Source organism: Corapipo altera, unplaced genomic scaffold, assembly GCF_003945725.1.
Source record: "Corapipo altera isolate COAL_440 unplaced genomic scaffold, ASM394572v1 53, whole genome shotgun sequence".
NCBI classification, from domain to species: Eukaryota; Metazoa; Chordata; class Aves; order Passeriformes; family Pipridae; genus Corapipo; species Corapipo altera.
In genome coordinates this window covers 10453659-10474812 of record NW_020884900.1, presented here as the reverse complement: position 1 = coordinate 10474812, position 21154 = coordinate 10453659, and the positions used below count along the sequence as shown (strand labels likewise).

The 21154-nt window shown below is 44.6% G+C and overlaps 1 protein-coding gene across 1 annotated transcript in view; it reads right to left on the bottom strand.

Annotated features, from left to right (window-relative positions):
• Positions 1 to 21154, bottom strand: part of PDLIM1 (PDZ and LIM domain 1) — a 44173-nt gene that overhangs the window by 21325 nt on the left and 1694 nt on the right. The window contains exons 2-3 of the mRNA XM_027649536.1: positions 10331 to 10482; positions 1028 to 1112 (exon numbers count right to left, since the gene is read on the bottom strand). Of these exons, the coding sequence (XP_027505337.1) occupies positions 1028 to 1112; positions 10331 to 10482 (237 nt within the window). The remainder of the gene's footprint in view (positions 1 to 1027; positions 1113 to 10330; positions 10483 to 21154) is intronic.

Below are 21154 nucleotides of genomic sequence, written 5' to 3'. Positions count from 1 at the left end.
GGCCCCAGCTCAAACTAAGTCCAAATGGTTCAGTCTCACACTGTGCCTTGGTTGAGTTATGAAATACCTGGAGAATGCTGCACTGAATTCTCAAGCCAAGCAACACAGAGCAGCTTGATGTGAAAGGGAGCATGGACAGATCCCAGGCCAAGGTCTGGGCAGGGTGTTGCTGCACATGTGCTCCTTTAGTTTCAGGTTCTTTCCAACCCAAACATCAATATTAGAGTTTAATTAATTGCAGAGGTCAAACTAGTTGTATAATCTACTTATTTTGCTAGAAAGACCCACAGAAGACGTGTGCTAGGGCCAAAATCCATGTCACTGCCCCAGTAAAAATCCATAGGAATGCCACTGATTTTAGTGTAGTTATTAAAGATTTTTGCAGTGTAATCCTCTAAATCTAGTCCAGGTGATGCCCTTGCACAGATCACTGTTTTTACTGCATTTACTTGACAGAGGCAGTAGACCATCAAAGCAAGGCTGTCAATAGGTTACAACTCCAACCTCCTAGACAGAGGCTGCAAGATCTGCCACACAGATAAAAATGTAACCGGATGGAGTATTTCTCTTCCACTTCCTCCACAGCTAGACTGCTAGTAAGAGAAAAAAATCCAAACCAACAGAAAACACTGTAAGACTGAATACCTTGCCTCTCAAGACTTTTCTACCTATGAAAATCAACTGGTTTAGCATAGTAGCAACGACTTATTGAGCCACAGCTCTACAATGCTTTTTGTGCCTCACAGTAGGTGCGAGCACACAGATGGCAGAGGATGCCCCTGACCCATGCACATTACCCTTGGCAAGGTATCTGACTCGCTCTTACAGCAGCAGGCTTCTCACCTGGGAAGGAGTCTGTCTCTCAAGGTTTCCAAGGGCCACATGATCCCTAGATGGTATGGGGCATGGTGCTATCCCCAACAGGATCAATGGAACGACACATGCTCAGCTCCTTGGAGGATCAGGCCAGGAACTGTTCTTACAGGAGCAGGCAGGAACAGGAGCATACAGTTACTCCATCACTTACCTGTGGCTCAGAGGCCAGATTCATCTTATAAGGATGCGTCTTTCCCTCCTCGTTTACAAGTGGTGACCAGACTTTTGCCTCTGTTCTGCAACATAAAAATTTTGAATAGTTAATCTGTTTTCATCAGTGAGAATCACTGCTGTTTTTAAAAGACTCAAAGTTAATCAACTTTTCAAACATTTTCTCAGTCTCTTCTATGTAGCACTATCCCCACTAGGAGGGATGTAGACAGCCTCATTTTAGGCACATAAAGCAGATGACTTAGATACGTTGCATGAGATCCTTGGAGAAAGACAAGATCTCAGCAGTGACTGTCCTGGCTTACCCTTTGTGACTCTATGGGCTCCAACCCAGGCAGTCAAGTTGGGGATTATCCAACAGCAGATATTTCTTAGATGCAGATCCTTTAATTAAGTGAGAAAATTAAGACTGCTGTGTGTTTCAGCTTTTACAGGTAGTCAGGGAGAGGAACGATTCTTGTTTGTATTGACTATATAGAGAACATTTTGTTCTTTAAGTTAAACTGCCTTAGATAAACTAGAAATACTTTTTGGTTTGAGTTTCCAGAATTTTCTTCTTATTTATACAGTGGTATCCATGATGAACTAACAGAGGCTTTTGGGAATTACAAAAAAAAAGAAAATAAAAAAAGAAGGATCCAAGCCTGCAATGGGACTAAGAACTGAAATGACATCATGTGTTAGAGAAAGTCTACATAACCTTTACTAATCTGTGGTCTGACCCAATTACTCACAGCAGCCTGAAACCCAAGTCAAGTTCTGCAACTAAAACCAACTGCTTTTACCATAATCATTTTTGAATTTTGCTATGTCTCAAAAAATGACAAACAAGTGGGGAGGAAGAAGCAGAGTGCTTAGATTTGCTTGAGACACTTTGTAGGAAACATATGCTACGTACAGACAGTAGTTAGCATCTCAAATGGACTAAAAAGTGCAACTTTTCCCAAACTTTTTAATAGTAGGGAATGAGTGATTGCAGTATTGCTGAATGAAAAGCGTTGTTCAATGCTAAACATTGCATCATGCAGCAACCAGATGCCTGATAAACTCTTAGGATGAAGTTTGAAAATCATATCCCTTCTGGAATCTGAAACTGTAGATAGATGTACTTCCCAGACATTTGTAGATCCAGGACCAGTTATAATTTAAGTACTTAGTTAGCAAAATAGGAATTAACTGGATAACTGGAAAGTCTCCAGTTAAAGAAAGAGACTAGAAACAGAAAAGACACATAAAACTGACAAGGATGGAGAAACAGGGTATAGAGCTACCCAGGATAAATTCAGTCTGGTCTGCACCATTACTCTAAAAGCCCTCCAAAGTCACAACATTTTTTAAAGAGCCCAGTCTTATCTGTAATGCACATATATATATATATATATATATCCCAGACATTTGCTGCATAAATAGTATCTTAATACTTGCATCCAGAAGGCAGTTCAGTGGGAGGAGATGGGAGGCACCATTCTCACTCAGGGAAGTTTTATTGACCTGATATTGTCTTTATTACACTCTGGACTTTATACAGAAGAAACCTGAACAAAGTCTGCTGTGCTGTATCTCCTTTCACAGGAAAGTACAATCACACAGGTCACACCACATATCTTTTACAAGCATTCAGGTATAGCAAATCTTTGAGTCCTAGCTATTGCATCCTGCTGTGCTGATACCTGACAACCTATGCCACCCAAATCCTGGTGTCTGGCAAGGTGGGGCACACACAGACTAACAAGTATTGAGTATTGAGTAACAGCTGCATGGAATCAGATCTATGCCAATCTGATCATCTTGTTTCAACAGCTGCTGTTACTGGATGCACAATATGTCCCATGTGAATACAAAACAACCATTCTCTCCTTGCTTCTAGTAACCTGTGCTTTAAGGTACCTGAGAAACCAGCAGTTTTACCCAGGTTATGGCTATCAAGCATCACGAAGTCACAGCCATCTCTAGGATGGTTGTACTTTGCACCAGATGGCTGTATTTGTACATAGGGGAGCAGCCTGTTGACCGATACGAAGCCTTATTCCTTCAAAGTGTCTGGAGATCATGTGTGACCAAATTTCATCTCCTTTGAAAAAACAGGGGATACAGCAAAGTATATGGAAATCAAACACCCTGCCAGTCAGGCTCTAAGCAAGTGGACATCAGCTGAAGATGAAAGAGCAGCTCAGAAAGCATTAAACCCTTCAGCTGTTTTCTAGCATGAGCATCTCTGTGCCAGTTCTCACAGCAGCGACCCAAGAACTTTTGAGGCAGCGTTTTCTTTTACAGCAGTTTAATATTATCAGCTTTCAGAAGCATCAGAAGGCTTTATTCAGACTGAAAAAATTAAGCCTAGAGCAGGCCAATGTATGAATACAGAACAGAAATTTCCCCCTAGGCACTTGCTTTCCCCCCACTGCCCCTCGCTCAGTGAGTTTAAGGTGACATAGCATGTTGGTCTCCAGTGTAGGGGAGGCAGCTATGGCCAACTACTGCAGCCAACGGGTTTTTGACCAGATTCTTCTCCCTTACTTATTAACAAGACAAATAGCTCAAGTTTGTGTCCCAGCCTGCTGCCATTCTGATCTGTCACTGGATATAAATGGAAGCAGCAAGATCACTCCAAGCTTTACTTTCAATCCAGTTTAAAAAGTTATCCAAATAGAAAGGTTAAATAGCCCGTGCATCTGCCCCTCTAAGGCAGGGAAGATAAAGTTTCCCTTTGTATTCAAAACATCTGCAGCAGAGCCCCTTGGCCACTCTCAACAGCCCATTTATGGCCCCTGTAAAGCCGCAAAGAGGAGACAGCTTTGCTCCCCCCAGCTTTACCAAGCAGGCCTTTCAAGGCATGTGGTCCTTCCCACAGCACCGCCTGGGGAGCCCACAGCCTGTAGGTTTTAGGTAGGACCACTATGGTCCCAGTTCTCAGCAAGGGTTTCCTGGCTCTGCTCCTGGTGTCAATACATGTAATTCTACTGAAGTAGTGGCAGAAGGAAGAAAAATAGCACCTAGAAGTTGACTTTATGTCCCACTGCTGGCCCAGGGCTTATTTTCTGCAGCGCTGGGAAGTGTGGGCACCACAGCAGGGCAGATTACACTCACCATGTTTGCATCTTATCTATATGTTTTCACATCTTATTTATATGAAGCAGGGAACAGGCATCAGAGTAGATAGCCAAACCCAAACTTGGTAACAGTGCTTTCAGTTTGCAGCAGGCTGCTACTGGTAATGGCTTTCTTGAGGATTTTTTCCCAAACTTGGGGGAGAGGACCTCCAGTGGAAGGGCTGGATGTCCCAACAGCCTGCTGGGGAATCCTACTCTGTCTAGTGAAAGCCAGCAGGCTTCAGCATCCTTACTGTAGCTCAGAGACTCCTGATAAACTGATGATTTATTTTATAATATGGTTTCTAATGCATATTCTTTCAAATGAGACTCCAGCAGAGAGCAATGCTCAAACAGTGCAGAGAAGACTAAAACATGACACAAACAGGCCTGAGAATTAGTGTCAAGCAAATTAATTGCAGGCACGTAGATATATAAACATTTTCATATTTGGAGTTTACATTTACATGCTGTTTCCTTACTACAGGATAGAGAGTTACCAAGACAGGGCCAGGGAATAAGCCATGCATTTGATGTTTTATCCAGACAGAAACCAAGACCCAAGTTTAGAAAGAAATTTCTCCCATGCTAGTTTGGATGGGGAGGTACTGGTAGCAAGAGGAGGAAGGAAACTGCATGCAAGTCAAGGCAGGAATCTGGAGAGGTATTTATGAAACACAACCTTTTTCAAGCAACTTGGCTTCAACACAGTGTAACAGAAGCATCACAAGAATCTAGATTTTGCTAGCAGTGCTTTGTGTGCAAAGTTGGGCCATATCTTCAAGGGAAAATTCAGAGCTGGAAAACGAGGGTCTAGTTCTGTGTGCCAGGAACTATGTAATTTCCATAAAGAAGAAAGGTACACCTACATTCCCATTTCAAACACTAGGATGGACACAGCTAAGAAACCAAAGTAGAGAATAAACCTCAAAAGACCGAGAAGTTTCTTATGCAACACAAAGTTTGCTAGCTGAAAAATGAGGAAAGACCTAAAGAACTTATCTTTCACCAATCCCGTCCCCAGAGTTTTAGACAGGCATTTTAAAAATGTTTACAAACTAACTACAAGAGCTCTCAGGCTACCAGGAGGATACCTTTTAATCAGCCCTTTAGCTGCAACAGCTGAAAAATACATGCTCTTGGCCCTAAACACGAGAAGTCACCTTTAGCAAAAACCCACTAATGGACATATTCACTTTGCAAGTAGAACTGTACTTGGGCTGCATGCAGTCCACTGTCAATTCAAACAGCACTGATAGTCACAACTCCCTAGGGACAGGAGGCCCCAAATGCATTTCTCCATGCATGGCCCTCTTGCATTTCACATGTCTCTTCACACAACCACTAAAAACAAAAAGGTAACTCCAGTTACACAGAAGAAGCAACAGAAGTTTATTACAAGCAAGTTCATTACAGAGCTACAAAAGATAAGACACACCTGACACACTCAGGCTCACACTGCTCTTCCACTAGCCAGCTGCAGAGTTAACTATTTTTACCTTGCCAAACAGGCTGTAAAATGCCAACAAATACCTATCTTGACTTGCCAAAATCACTCTGAATGTGCCAGCTGTTAGTAAAAGCTGCTGGCATGCACCCAGGAGGACTGGGAGCACCACACTGGCCATGGAGAGGTTTGTGAGCAGCCACCAGGGTCAGGCAACCTGCATGCCCTTATATAGCTGCACACTGAGCAGCTGGCTTTTCCCAGGGCCAAAAGAATTATTAGTAAGATGACAGAAACTGGAAAACTCTCCTTGGCAAGGAAGCAAAAAAGCAAACCTAAATGAGTCAATGGATTCCACGAACTTCCTAGAACACAAATTTGAGCCTATTGTGGCTTCGTGCAACTCGTTCCCACAGCTCAGACCTGGGAACACATGGAGCAAGCAAGAGCACAACTGAACCTACTGAACAAAACACACACGTGCTCTCTTCTTCATAAGCATCTACACATGATCCTTTCTGACAACGCATTTAACATGTGCTGGTAGCAGATCTGATTTCCCTAATCCCAGCACTTTTCAAAGAACAAATACATAGCTTCACTCCTGCTTTTAGCAAATTAAAAGACTGTTTTGCAAACAAAAAAGGTGCATTACTATATTATAAGCTGGCAGAAGAGCTGCAGAAAAACAGCTTGAAATTTGAGGAAAATGACAGTAGGAGCAGAACAAGAGATTACATGTTTGCAATCCCTTTTCACAAATATTCCTCTCTTATTACCACCCCCGAACTGCCTCCAGACATAAAGGGAAGGACAGACTCCCTATAGGAACACTTCTTTTTTTGTTTGAGAAAAAAGATCACCATATAAAAATACATACTTTACTTTTGAGTTGTCTCAGGGCTGCACAGCTTTACCACCCATCTGGTGACTATAGCCACAGGCAAAGAGCCATTTGTTTCAGAAATAATTTTCACCTGTGCTGCAATGAATATTTGTCTGCTTCTGTACCTCTGCAGCTACAATAGAGCTCTGTGTCAAATTCACCATGAGCATTTCCACCAACACTGGTTATGCCTGGATCTTTGGCTACCAGGTCTGTTTTGTGGTAGTATTTGTTCCTCCTGCACCTTCCTTTCTTTGAATGTTCTTTGTAAGAACAAGTCTCTTACCCAAAACACACTATATTTCCAATGGAGGGTGATACCTTTCTCCAATCTGTTGGACACATGTTGCTTCTTACCCCCATTAATGGAGTGCAGCAGCCTGGGACAAAACTTAGCTCAACCATAAAATGTCAGTGCAGCAACATACACACTCTATTTGTAAAAAAAAAAAAAAAAAAAAAAAAAAAGGAAAAAGCAGAGATCCCAAACTTCATTATTCTCATGAATGGGAAAGGCTCTAAAATCTCTCTGAATTTCTCAGTTTAGCAACCAAGTGGGCTTGAGTTGACTTAAGCATACTGTCTTGAGCTTGATTTTATATTGTTGAAGACAATAATGGAACCTTTACTTTGGTTCCTTGGAAACTACATTTCTCTAAGCACTCTCTGTCCTGAAACAAAAAGCAAAAGGAATGAACAAACACAGGCTCAGAAAAGAGGAGGGAGCTGCCCAACACAGTAAGTTCAGCAGGAATTTGGTATATGCACCAGCATTGTTGAACACCCACTTTGGAGGCAGAGAACAGACCTTTCCAACTCTGTTCACACATCAAACAGCAAAGCACCTGGCAGTGCCACTTAAAAAAAGAGTATTCAGAGAAAGCAATTTGTGGCTGAGTTTTAAATCCTAGGAAATTAAGAGATTTGCACCCTTGGGTGAAAAAGCAGACCAGGCATGGTTTTTTCAGCTAGAAATTTGATCCATTTTTAATGGTGACATGTGTTAAGACTAGATTTCCTGCCTACAATCTGTTTTGAAATATTTTTCGACTGTTACCATCGTTAAGAAAAATACTGAAACAGGAAACATTGGAATGCTGTTGATATACACAATCAAGTATACAGTGCAAACAGCATTTCCTTTACCAGAAGTGTTTAAGTCCTTTCAATTCTCTATAATTACACTTCTCTTAAATAATCATTAGTACAGCCAAACATGAAGACATCTTAACTGCTTGACTACCATTAAAAGAGAAGAGGATTGCCTATTTGGAGTACAAATGTTTAAAGATTTTTTTGGTTCACAGAAGAGCCCAAGAAAAAGATAAGCATAGTACAATACTTCCATAAAATACTCTCCTAGCCTCCAGTTACTTGCAGCTTAAAGGCTGCAGCAGAGATATTCCATTGTATATATCAACCTTTATAGATTTGTCTACCATTAATTCACCCACTAGGCTCTTGAAACCACATACTTTTCACATTCACAGCACAGTCACATATGAAGTCTCCACTGTCATGATGGTGGTGATCCTTTGGTGGAACTGAAACACCTGATGTGATCTCAGACCTATGTCTAAAATCTCATCTGGCACAACCTTGCTGCCACTCTGAATGCAGGTCAGAGAACATTTAGCTTGGGTAATCATTTACATGAGTAAACATTTAAAATTCATCAGCTAGCAATTTAAAAATCACTAAGGATTTATGCTTTCACAAGACATCTCTACAACAATGAGTAGAAAAGAAGGACTGGAAGACTTTTCACTCCAGAAAACCTGGCCCAGCTGGGTACATCCTCAGTGTGTGATGCTCCAGCCCACAGAGCTGCTGTCCTGCCAGATCAATGGTCCATACCAGCACAGCTCCTTGTATAACTAAATCAGGTAACGAGCTACAGCTGCACAGCATGGAGACCAGACCCTAGAGTTGGTGGTGTTGAAGTGCAAATTATATACTTTCCATTTCATACTCAGCCAACTACTTACAGAGCTACTCTGACCACTGAGTACAGCTGCATTTAGGACAATGCAGTGGAGTTGGGGCCTAGAAGGAGACAGCTGGGCACTAGGGATAAAATATCCTCAAAAGAGTACAACCAGGATAGATAACATGATGCACACAGATTTTATATAGAGCAGTGGTAAGTGGTCAGATCATTGCTTTCACATCCTTGCAGTCTTGACACTCTTCTTGGCTACTCTGTCATCAATACTCGGCGATCAGTACAGCAGCAGGAGAGCCAGCACACGCTCATGCTACCTCCCTGAAAGGAGGTCACGAAAGAGTTGAGCTGTGCAAACTCAAAGCCCCTGCACAGTTTTACACAGCTGCATATCCAGCTAGAAATCTCTCCCTGGGCAGCTTCCACACCCAAGGCCAATGAAATGTGCATGGGGTAGCTATAAAGTTAATGACTTTGTAATTAACATTAGCAAACACATTTTACAGACTCAATGATCTGTAAGAGTGAACTTGCCTGCAGGCTGAAAGAGCCCTTGCTACCCTTTCTCTCTCCCAGCCAGAACCACATGGCACTCATTTGTCAAGTCAAACAGCTGGATATTTCGGAAAGGAAAAGAAGCACTCCTTTGCAGCTTACTGGCTGCCAAATTCAAGGCCAGTATGAGAAATTCTGGGGTTAACAGGCCACTGCAAAGCTCACCATCCATTCACACTGCCTGCACTGTGATCTGCTCTTCCCTCTGTGAATTCCCTCAATGAACCGTCAGGCTTTTTTTGGCCGAGACCCATCGCTTCTTCCTGAACTGGGAAATGCCTCCTGAACTCCTGGCATTGTCCAAGCTACGGTAAAAGACTTCTGTTTATCACAGAAAAGCACTGAACAACTGAACCACTGTGTCACTTAAGGCATGCTTTTGCACTCCTTTTGAAGGCACTTCCTCTGCATCTGCCCTGAAACTGATGGATGATCACTCTGGGGGAAGGTAGGCATGGGAAAAACCTCACTCCAGATGCCAGCACTGTATCTACCATCTGACTTTGAGAAGCACTGGCACCCATGGCTGTAATTCAAACCAAAAGGAAGGATAAATCCCCAGCATTCTCAAAAAACAAAAACAAAAAACCCAAAAAGCAGGCTCCAGTTCTTTTAAGCAGCAACAGGTCAATGCAAAGCAGACCCCTGCCTTCCCATCTCCATTTCCTCTCTTTACAAAGATGGTCCAAAAATAAAGCATGGCTAGGGAAAAGAATGAAGCTGTCCATTTCTCTGCAGTTCAAGATGGTGGGAAGGCTGAAGTCAGCCTGTGCTCTACACTAGTGACAGAGATTGTGGCTCAGCTGTCAGCTTCCTTTTACTTTTTCAGGACTTGGAGAGACTGATGCCTAACAGTCTTGCTGCACCCTGGGTTGTCACTGTTTAGCACTGACAGTGCTGTTTGATCAAGAGGCTTCACAACGTACATTTCTGAGTCTCTCTGAGCCAGAAACCAGGCAATTAATCACTTGGAACAACACACAACCATATATTTTAACTGTTAAATCAGTGCAACAGGAAGGAAGGTCATCTTGTACCTCCTCTGCTATGAGTGAAGTTTTCATGAGACCATCTTTGATTTCTTGCTGTCAGGAGCCACAGAATAAGCTGAGAGACTCTGCCACAATCAGCCAATTCCTCACTTGAAAGGTTGCTTTTGTAAGGTCAAGTGCAGCAAACACAAGCAGCATTAGGATTAAAAGATGAAATGCAGTTTCCTCTTGCTAGCCAGCACCTGCCAGACAGAGTACTAAGAAGTCAAATTAAACCACCCAGAGAGGTCTACTGTCAAACCAAAACACAGCTACTGCCCAGCCTGCAACTCTCCCTCTATGCATCCCCAGCCTTGCTCAGCAACGTACCTGCTGACTGTCAGAGTGAGTTCGTCTGTGCAACCCTTGATTTTGTTCTGAGCCTCAAGATGTGTCATGTTATCCGTGTTCACTCCATCAATGGCTATGATCTGGTCTCCTATACACAAGTTGGCTATTGCAGCTTTGCTACCTGGAGTCACCTAAGAGAAAACAAAAAGAGTAAATGGGCTTTCCAGTGAGGAGCTTTCCACAGCAACATCTGAAAGACAGTTGGACAAGTTGTGGTTTCTCTCACTGGTACCTGTAAGCAAAGAGGTGAAAACTAAAGCAAATTCTTAGCAGAAATCCATCTAGGTCTATTAGATACTTCTCAGTAATAGTTAGTGGAAGGAGTCTTTTTTTTTTTTTTGTCACCCAGAGACAGAAATTTGGAGAGGGAACAACAGGTAAATTGAAAAAAAATCATATTTTCACTCAAGGCAATTGATTTCATGCTAGAGAGCAAGATCATCTGTCTGCTGGACAGAGAAGGGCTCTGTGGAACAAGGTGCTGAGCACAGACAGAAGTCCAAGCCTCTAAGAACAGAGGTGACAGAAAAGTATCAGACTCACTGCAATACAGTCAATGCCAATCACAAACACCTTTGCCTGCATTACAATCTCATCTGTTTCCTTCCCTGGAAGAAAGGTTTGGGCTCAAGATTTTGGATTGCTTCTTTAGTTGTAATAAACTGGTTTTGCCCAGGAACAGGTGTAACACACACTCACTGACTTCAGCAAGATTAATCCCAAAGCAGTGCACGATCTAATGAGCAGAATGGAAGGGAGAAAGGCATCAGAAACTTCATCTTTAAACCACAAGCTGACAGTAGCTTCTGAAAAAGTAGAAGCATCACCCCCAGCCTGACCACAGCTCACCTTGATACCTTCTGCCACATTACATCTCCCTTTCCATGCATGGTGCTTTGCTTTCCAGATACACCACTGCACTGCTAAAGAGGTGCTGTGCTCTGCCTGAGAAACGACTGATGGAAGGAGCTTGAGGTAATCTCATTGAGATCCCAGACAGAAGAAACTATGCAGCAATGCCATTGGCATGATACTCCAAATTAAAAGGTCCCAGCTAAAACTTGGCATTTTCAAGAAAATCAACTAAGTGGATGATTCATTTTTCCCTACTTCTTTTAAAGATGTGTCCTCTTAACAACTGAGACCTCTTTGGGCCAAACGTACTGCTTAGGTGGAGCGTGAATAATGTCACGTTTGTGGCTTTGCAAGCACTATATAAGATTTTGTGCAGTTTTAATGACTTTGTGGAAGGATTGTAACGATTTCCGTGGGCTTTCATCAATTATTTAATTGGCAGAGGAAATGAGAAGGGTGGACTGCTCCCAGACATGAGTACAGATTAAAACATGCCTCGCAGCTGAGACATACCTCATTTATGAGTCCATTGCAAGTGGTGTTCATTCTACGCACTCATGCTAGGTTTCAGCATGCTGGAAAGCAGCTGAGCAAACCCAGCAGAGCTGTCAGACATAAATAAACATTGCTCACAAGATTTAGAGATCCCTCCTAACAGTGGGTTTGGTTGGCAAATCACTGCCCCCAGGAAAACGCTCCCCTTCTAGAAGTGTCACACATTAGCAGCAATTACAGTTACTGTTTTCCCTAGGCTGAAACCTAGGTTTTCAGCATATCCCCTCACAGCTGTAGTGGGGGTATTTTCCCTAACCAGAAGAAAGATCACAATACGCTTTTCTTTTTTCACATCTCTACTAGGATAGTATTTCATGGAAAGGGGAAGGACACAGATGTGTATCACAGATGTCCAAGGTTGACTAAGGTGTTCAACATTAATCCAAAAAGCTTCAGATGGATCAAACAAACAGTTGGTGTCTACCTGCACACCACTTCTAATGCTGCAAGCAGTCTATGAACTGACAGAGGAAGTACTGCTGAAAAGACCACAGAAGGCAACAGATGGATATAGAACATCGGCTTTAAATGTCAAGATCATCGTCTCCCAAGCTGCAGCCCACAGCTGACCGGTGGACTATCGAGGCCACTGAGTGTAATCTGCAGCCACTCCACTGGATGCACTGCCTTGAGAGTACCTTCTGTAAACCTTGTGACAGGGAGTCACGGTTCAACCCCACCCAGCAACTAAGCACCACACAGCCACTCGTTAACCCCCCCACCAGCAGGACCAGAGAGAGAATCGAAGAGTAGAAGTGAAAAAACTCCTGGGTTGAGATAAAGACAGTTTAAAAGGTAAAGCAAAAGCTGCTCATGCAAGCAAAGCAAAACAAGAAATTAATTCACTGCTTCCCATGGGCAGGCAGGTGTTCACCCATACCCAGGAGCACAGGGCTCCATCACACATTATGGTTACTTGGAAAGGCAAATGCCATTAACTCCAAACATCCCTCCCTTCTACTTTCTTTCCCCTGTTTATATAACTGAGCATGATGCCATATGGTACATAATATCCCTTTGATCAGTTGGAGTCAGCTGTCCCAGCTGTGTCTCCTCCCAGGTTCCCATGCACCCTCAGCCTCCTCACCAGCATGGCAGTACAAAAAGCAGAAAAGGCCTTGGCTCTGTGCAAGCTCTGCTCAGCAATAACAAAAACATCTCTATACTATCAATGCTGTGTTCAGCACAAATCCAAAGCACAGCCACATACCAGCCACTGTGAAGAAAATAAACTCTACCCCAGCCAAAACCAGCACACAGGGACAGCTAGCAGCCATGAAGAAACCCTGAGCACTGAAAGTTGCCCACAGTCCCACCAGACTTGGGAGCTGTCATTAGAGAAACTCTGAGACATATCCCTAAGGACCTGTCCTGTTGCACGAGACACAGTGTGGGTCCTACCCTGGTTGCTGGACCTTAACCATGTCACTTGGTTTCCTGGTGCATTTATTTCCTCTGGTACCAAAAGAGGGAGGGGGCACATTACTCACCCCCCTGAGGAACACCAAGCTCAGCACACTATTACCATGATTCATTTTCAATCAGACAAGACTACCAAAGAGTCAAGAACAACAGTGGATTAACACCAACACTGGAACACCGCTGGAGACTCAGCTATACATCTTGCATTTCAAGACAGATGATCGACACAATACATCCTAGGCTGCCAGAAATTATCCTGTACCACCAGGAACAGCTAAGTTGGAGTAGCCAGGGACACTGAAATGCTGAAGCCTCCTGAATAAACTCCTAGAGCTCCCAGGATGAGCATTCACAGTGACACCTCAGCACTTTGCCAGTGCTTGTAGTGTCAGTTCCCCTTCTGTGTCCACTTCAGAGGAATGTGAAGCATTGGTAGCACAAGGGCTATTAAATCCACTAAGGTACCACCCAAACCTCTTCCCTAAGGGGAAGCTACAAGGACTGCACAGTAATAAAAAGGATAAGTGAATTTGCCAAAAGGAAACGTTTTAAAATTCAGCTTCTTCATTCTGGAAATAACTTGCCTTGAAATGCAACCTTCCACAAACTGCTGCACTGCAACATCCAGCTCACACTCCCTGCCAGGACTGCTCATAGGAAACATGTCTGCACAAGGGCAGGGTACCGGACGTAACCCATCCCCCGCCCTTTTAGGATGATTAATGGCTACTAATAATGTTCCCTTCCCCCCTCACAGTAAGGCCTGGGCTTATCTCAGTGCTGTCAACGCTGCTTTTGATATTTGCTCACCTACCAGTTAAGTCAGGAAAGCAAAAGGCGTTTCTGTTATTAAGTGAGGAGCACAAAGCTGCCACTGGGAAGACCTTTTCCTGCTTTTATTTTTGTCCCATCCCTCCCTGGTCCATGGGAAGCAGCAGGGTGGGCAGGCAGAGGTGCTCAGAGCACTGACAGCAATCAGCCAGCTTACACAGAAGGACTCCATAAATGAACAAAAGCTTTCAGGCTCACAGGCATCCAGTACATTTTGCACCACCTGAAACTGCTTTGCTCCTGCTCTCAGATGATCTAAAGCTTTACCCAAACCTCTTTCCTTACCCTTTGCTCTTGACTGAGCTGTCAGTATGGAGCAGACAGCAGCAGGAGACAAGGGGACTGCAGGCAGTGCCTTGCACACCTTGTACAAGCAGATGACTCAGTAATGAGCAGATACAGCTGCACTTCTGCATGGAAAGGTAAGGAGGTGTGAAAGACACTGCAAGGAACAAAACCAGCAAACACAACTTTGCCCAAATCACACCTTGTACAAAGGCACAGCCTCTTGTCTCCTTTCAAAGAGCTCCCTGACTAGCTTGGGCTTCCTCCACTGTGTTTGAGCAGCCTCTGGCAGATGGGATGTGGGCAGCATCACAAGGTGCCAGGAGCCTCCCAGTTCCAGGGACACTATGGGCAAGTGAATAAAGCTCTGCACACCTTCTAACATCATGCCCAAGGGCATCCTTTGGAAAGGAGCCATGCCCTACCTTGAGGTGACTGTTCCCAGGCAATTGAGTAACAGTGCCATTAGGTCATTCACTGTTGAACAGACAATGCTGAGACAGGCAGAGCAGCACTTCTTGGTACTGTATCCAGAACAGGTCCCAGAGCTCACCAGGCTTCGCTTACGGTAATGCTCTTTTTGGCTGGTGTTCTGTATAAGAAATCTGGGCTACTACAGAAATAATCTAGATACTTATAACCAGACACATCAAGCTACACTCTTGACACCAGTTCAGACACATGAGCCAGCACATGGAAGAAACAAATAATCCCCATAATCCATGGGCTTGATTGTGCACTCTTTACTCACGTAAAACTCAATGTAGTAGATTAACAGTTTAGACCAGTAATATGCTTGGACCTCTCTTTTTAATAGAGGTCCCACAGATTCAGGATTGGTTTGGATGGAAGAAAAACCTACATTATTTCCTTATACTGCAAAGTGAAGCTTTGTGGAAATGTGTGCATGCACACACAGGTGTCTGAATATATATATGTATATATACACTGCCCCCTCATACACACACTTTGGGCTCCACCTTGTCAGCACCACTAGGATTTTGTAAAGTTCAGATATCCATCTACATTCAGGCAGTTTGCTGGCTGTCATCTCCTTGTACTGGCGGTCAAGCAGCAAAAAAGCATTCAGTTACGACATATCAAGTCTTCAGGTTGTCTTTGGGCAAGTGCATTTACAATAGAAAACACTTTGATTTAGCAGAGGGAGACACATTTGGCTGCTTATCCAGCTCCCAGGACCTCTAAAAAACTTCTGTCTGTCCCAGAGCTTGCCAAACAAAACCACACTTTACATTCGATGCAATCCCTCCATACACGCTACCTAACAAGCTCTGCAGTCCCTGGACAGGGATTATGGTGCCTGTTTTCCTTCTGCAGGCAAGGATCCAAGAGGCAGCAGTGGGTATATCAAGGGAAGCTGCTGCCCACAGCAGAGGGAGGAAGGGTGGGAAGCATTTCTATGAAAAGCAGCATAATGCAGCTCCGTGCATAAAGATAGCTGGGTGGGTCTAAAATTCATTCAATTCTTTCTGACTTTCTCCCCTCATCCCTTCCAACACACTACTTGCTCACTCTGTCATCTCTTCACAGTTTCGCACAGACCCTACAGCCTCCGGCATCACCCATCACTCCACACCTACACACACACTGCAAGAAGTGATGAAGAGGCAAAATTAACATCAGCCAAGAAAAAGATCTGGAGAAACTGCACCTATGTGCACTTGAGAGGAAAACTCAGCTGGATCTTTGTTGGACAGGACAGACATGCAGCAACATTCTTCCAAGGCCACGAGTGACAACAAGACATCTCTGACATTCAGTTTAATCCTCCCCACCCACACACACTGCTCTTTTACCATGAGTAATGTCCTCAGCGCTGGAGTATTATGCTAAGCAGTCACAATTTCTCCCAGCAAAAGCATGCAGCTGGGTCAGCAGAGATCAGAGGCTATGAGAAAATTCAGGCAGGCACGTTCCCCACCCTTTCTCTTCAGGGGAGGGGGAATGACAGGCTGGTTCCTTACAACTGGCTCCAGGAGAGCTTCCTTCAAAGCTGCTCCCACTCTCTGCACCATTACAGTCCAACACAGCTGCAGCCCAAATCTCACTGGCTGTGCTGGCCTAGACCACACCGTCACCAAGAGAGAAGAAGGGGAAGGTGGACATACCTCTGGCTGGTGAAACCCTTGAGCATCAGCCCACTCCAGTGGGGTCTGGGCTTCCACTGCACAAGCTCCTCCAGCAGCCCAGCCCTCACCTTCCTGCCTGCCTTCACATCCTACTCTGACAGCCAGATGAGCATTATTAACACAGAAAGGGGAAGGCATCAGATACTGCACAGAAAGGGCTGACCTCAGTAAGGCAGTACAAAAAACCAAAGATTATTTGCTCAGAAAGATGCTCAAATAGTGGTCAAGTTGTTACTCAGCCTCACTGCTTGTTTTGCAACATGCCTCACATTAAAACAAACAAACAAGATATTTCTTACAACATCTCAGAAACAGTTGAGCTTTTCCTGATGGTTTATTTCATCCTCTAAATAAATCAACATGTCCAGTAAACAGCAACCATCTAAGATACTGTGTCACTGTCCAGAAGAACACCAATTGTTTATGCAGTTAAGGCCTCCTATAATTTCCCTGTTTATACTGAAAAAAAAAAAAATCATTTTGATGCTGCTTCCTTCAAATCCAATTAATTTTCCAAACCAACTATCTTTCCTGATGGACAAACTGATTTTTGAGGACAAAAGGTACCAAGAAGCCTGCAACCACGCACAACTTGACATCTGGGAACAAGCAGATCAGGGAACAAAAATGACTTTCTCCTATGAAGTCCAATATTTACTTTTGTCTCACATAAGGTTGGGGCTCACACATTCCCTCCAAATGTGGACTTCTCTCTTTAGGTTCTTTAGGGAACTAATCCAGAACAAGGTGAGTCAGACACCACCAAAAGAGATTATACTGGTCACAAAGAAGAGGCACAGAGAAAAGGGAATTCCAAAGTTTGGGTGACATCAAGCTGCTGCATAATTGGTCTGAAAAGGTGAACTGTAGAAAATACAACCCTGGCTCCTAGGAGAGACAAGGATACTGCTCCCGCATGTAACTCTGGTAGAAGAAGTTTAATTAGCATGCCAATTCTTTCAGAAATTATTTCCAAGATAAAACTGCCCTCCCAAGACTCAGGAAACAGGACTGGAAAAGATCAAGCCTGTCCTGTGCCCCAAAGTACTCTGCATTTACCACAAGAAAATTCTGCTGTTTTGCCCTTGCTACAATTAAGGATGATTTCTTGTCATCCAAACCCTGGCAGCCAGGGAGATCAGAAAAGTCTTTTCCTCTTCTCAGCAGCCATTTCTATCATTGAAGCACAGGCCTTCCCAGCCACAGCAGCTGCCCAGGAAACTGTCAGGGTTGATGTTGACTTCAAAGTCTGTAGGAGCACAACCTCTGTTCTCCATACTTGATGTGGTCAGACAGACGAGACAGGACTCCCTCTGAGCAAAGGCACAAGACATTGTCCCATCCTCTAAACATCAACCCTACTACTTCTGCAGGGCCAGAAGCTCTTGGCAGGTGACCCTAATGGCCAGTGTTCCATAGGCACTTATCAGCTGTCTAGTTCTGGAGCAGCTCTGCCCAGCACCCTGGGCAGCATGGCACAGCACAGCAGGGCTGGTACTGCCACAGCCCCCACCCCACCCAGCAGCCAGGAACAGCAGCACAAGAGTAAACATCAGAGCAGGAAACATAGCCACCTTCACCTTCCTATAAACCCCAGCAGCTTTCCCCAGCTGTCTCCCTCTGCCCAGCCAACCTCAGAACAAGACCCAGGCACAATGCTGGTGTTTGCAGCTACAAGCACAAAAGCTGGATGGTGTGGCAGAGGAACTTCAGCCATAGGTGTGTACAGTGGGGTCCAGCCAAGGCTCCCCAGGCTGAGGAGGAAAGCCAGCCCAACCCTAAATCCTATCACATCCACCACACCCCATGTTTCCTTTGGCAGAGCGGAGGCATTCCAGCTCCCCTCTGGGAGCTGTGGCCTCCCTGGAAAGCAGCTCTCCCCATGTCTCAGAAAAATACCCTGCAGACACAGCCTTTTTTCCCCACCTGGAGAAGAGGCTGCAGCCCAGCTCCTGCTGCTTGTGCCACTCAGCTGAGCCCTGGCATGCTCCAGAGGGAGGATGGTCTCCACCCCCACAAGAGTTGCTCATCAGCAGCATGTCCCACACCACCGGGGCTTTCTCTCATCAGTGGCTTCAGGATGCCTTTGCTCAGCTGCTTCCTACTGGGGTGACTGGCTGACAGGGGAAAACATGAGCCAGTACCAAAGCTAAACATCATGTCTTTTGACACCACAAGATTCAGTCCCATGCTTGCTTTCAGACCATTAAGTCCAGTTTTATCACTGAATCAAGCTTTAAGTTTATAAAGTTGGTTCAGAGGTCCGTGCTCAAAAAACAAAACGAACACACTCAAACATCCAATTATGATCCAATTCTGTACTTTATATAAATTCTGAGCTTTTAAAATACCATGAATAGATAAAACATCAAACTAAACAGAGATGAATTCATATTATTGCAACAAGCATCATGTTGGGATTTCATCTTTTTAATCTATTTGCATAACTGGTCTGTCTTGAAACCATTTTTTCACTGGAAAATTGCTCACTTTTATAACAAAAGTGTCCAGTTTCACAGACTCTGAGACATCACTCTTTTAATGAGGCTGGGAGGTTTTTGACATGACAAAACAGAGCAAAACTCCACTCTGCCCATATTTCAGGTCAAATGTTCAAGATCACTACCACAAACCACAAAAATAATCTCAATCAATAACAAGGGTTTACAGTTCCATGTATACATTCAACTGGAAACAAAAAGCCCCAATGTCTATCAAAATCAAATGTAACCAAACAAGCAGGAGCTCATGTTACCGGAGGGATGGGGTCTGTCAACCGCACTGCTTTTCACACAGCTCCACTTCATCAGCATCTCTCCTCATAAAATATGCTGCTTGCTTCCTCCATCAGCTCCACCAGCCTCAATGGGATTTAACTGGGAACTACCCTGTGCATAGGTCAGCTCTACAGAAACTGTTACCCTGTATTGTGTCCATCCACAGTTCAGAAAGAGCTTTTTTCAAATTCTACCCCACTGACTCACTGTACAGTATCACCCAAAGAGTGATAAAGACACGGGTCTTTCCTACTCCTGTAAGGCAATCCAGCAGACTGTGGCCCAGGGTTTATCACACTGATCAATACAAGTTTGGGGTTTTTTTTTTCTGAACAAAGACTGTTATAAAGTGTCCACCAGAATCATGTAGTTTTGAAAAGAAATGTAAGCAAGAAACATCTGTGAAGCATCTCTCCTAAAGAGAAGGGAAACTCCCCAAGAAAGTCGCATGAGCAGCACTTGTGAAATCCCCACACTCGGCTTGCAACTGGGAAAACTGGTCCAACACAACCAAGAAACCAGAAGCATTCTCACAACAAGATGCTTGTGATGTATTTGGGCCTGAAGCAGGTTTGAACACACATTTCAAGTGGAAAGGGAGGTAGGGCAGTGATAAGAGACAAGATAGAGCAGCTGTGGAAACGCCACAATCTGCTACTCTCCTAAGGCACAAGCAGGCATTGGTGCCATGCAGCTGCTGTCAGCCACAAGCACCAGGCTTGGCCATGCTGCTCTGCTGGCTCCTACCCTCACGGCACCAGTGCTCCTCATCCTTCTGGGAGCCAGGACTACAACACCAAGTTCCAATGACTTCCTCTGGAGAATGAGATGCCTTGGCAACTCAAGTGGTGCTGCCTCTCACCAGCATGACCGGGATAAACCCTCCGTACATTACCACAGAGGAGCTTGAGAAGCCATAAGCTACTAGCAAGGAGCTGAGGTACAGTGGTGATGAGGGCCATAAATACCAAGATAACCTCAAGAGGTCATCATCAGGATAATGCTTCTAGAAACCAAATATGAGCTCCTGGCAGGCAATGCAGGCTGAATTTAGGCACCTGCTTCAAAGAGAGCTGCAAGACACCCAGTTCAGGCCCATGACTGGATGGATGTCTCTCTCCTGGCATCCCACCATGCCAGCATACACCTGGAGCAGCATGGTGACCCCATCAGTGCATCAATGAGACAGGTAGCCCTGGATAAGGCAGAGACAAGCTCCACTGGCTACGTGGGAGGGGACTTATCCCACGCATAGCATACCTGAATTGCAGTGTTCTCAGCTGTCAGTGGCAGGAGGATCCTGCTCCCCAGAGCAATCCAGAACACATGACTGGCCTGAGGCAGGCAGCCCTGTGCACCCCTGCTAACAGCGCTCCCCCTAAGTGCATCTGTGCCACTGACACACCTCCTGCTGCTACAGCACAAAGCAAACTTGTAAGTGCTGAGGAGGGATAGCCACATGCCCCCCTGCTCCTAGAACAATGTTCTTATCACAGCTTACACAGACTCTCCACCTTCTTGTTCCCCTCAGGTAGCCCCCCATATCATACTTCCGTGGGACCAAGGCCCTCATAATCCTTGGCAGTCCTACAGCCAGAGCTCACCCCATTGTGAGAGGGAAGGAGGGCTCTGTGCCCAAAAAGGTCTCTGGTGGGAGCCCAGGTACGAAATGAAATAAGCAAGAACAGCAAAGTTATAGCCCTGTAAAGTCACCGCACAAGGAGGATCACATTCTTTAAAACAGGTCAAAACTGGAACAGATAATTTTTTACATGGTAAAAGAAGAACCTGCCAAGAGCTTTTCGCTCCTGAGCCAAGGGGACAAACCCAGGACTCTTAAGAGCAAGCCACAGGAAAGATTAATCACTTGAAGTCTTAGAGGGGAAATTAAAAATGTCAGAGGGGCCACAAGAGAAAGCCCTGATAAG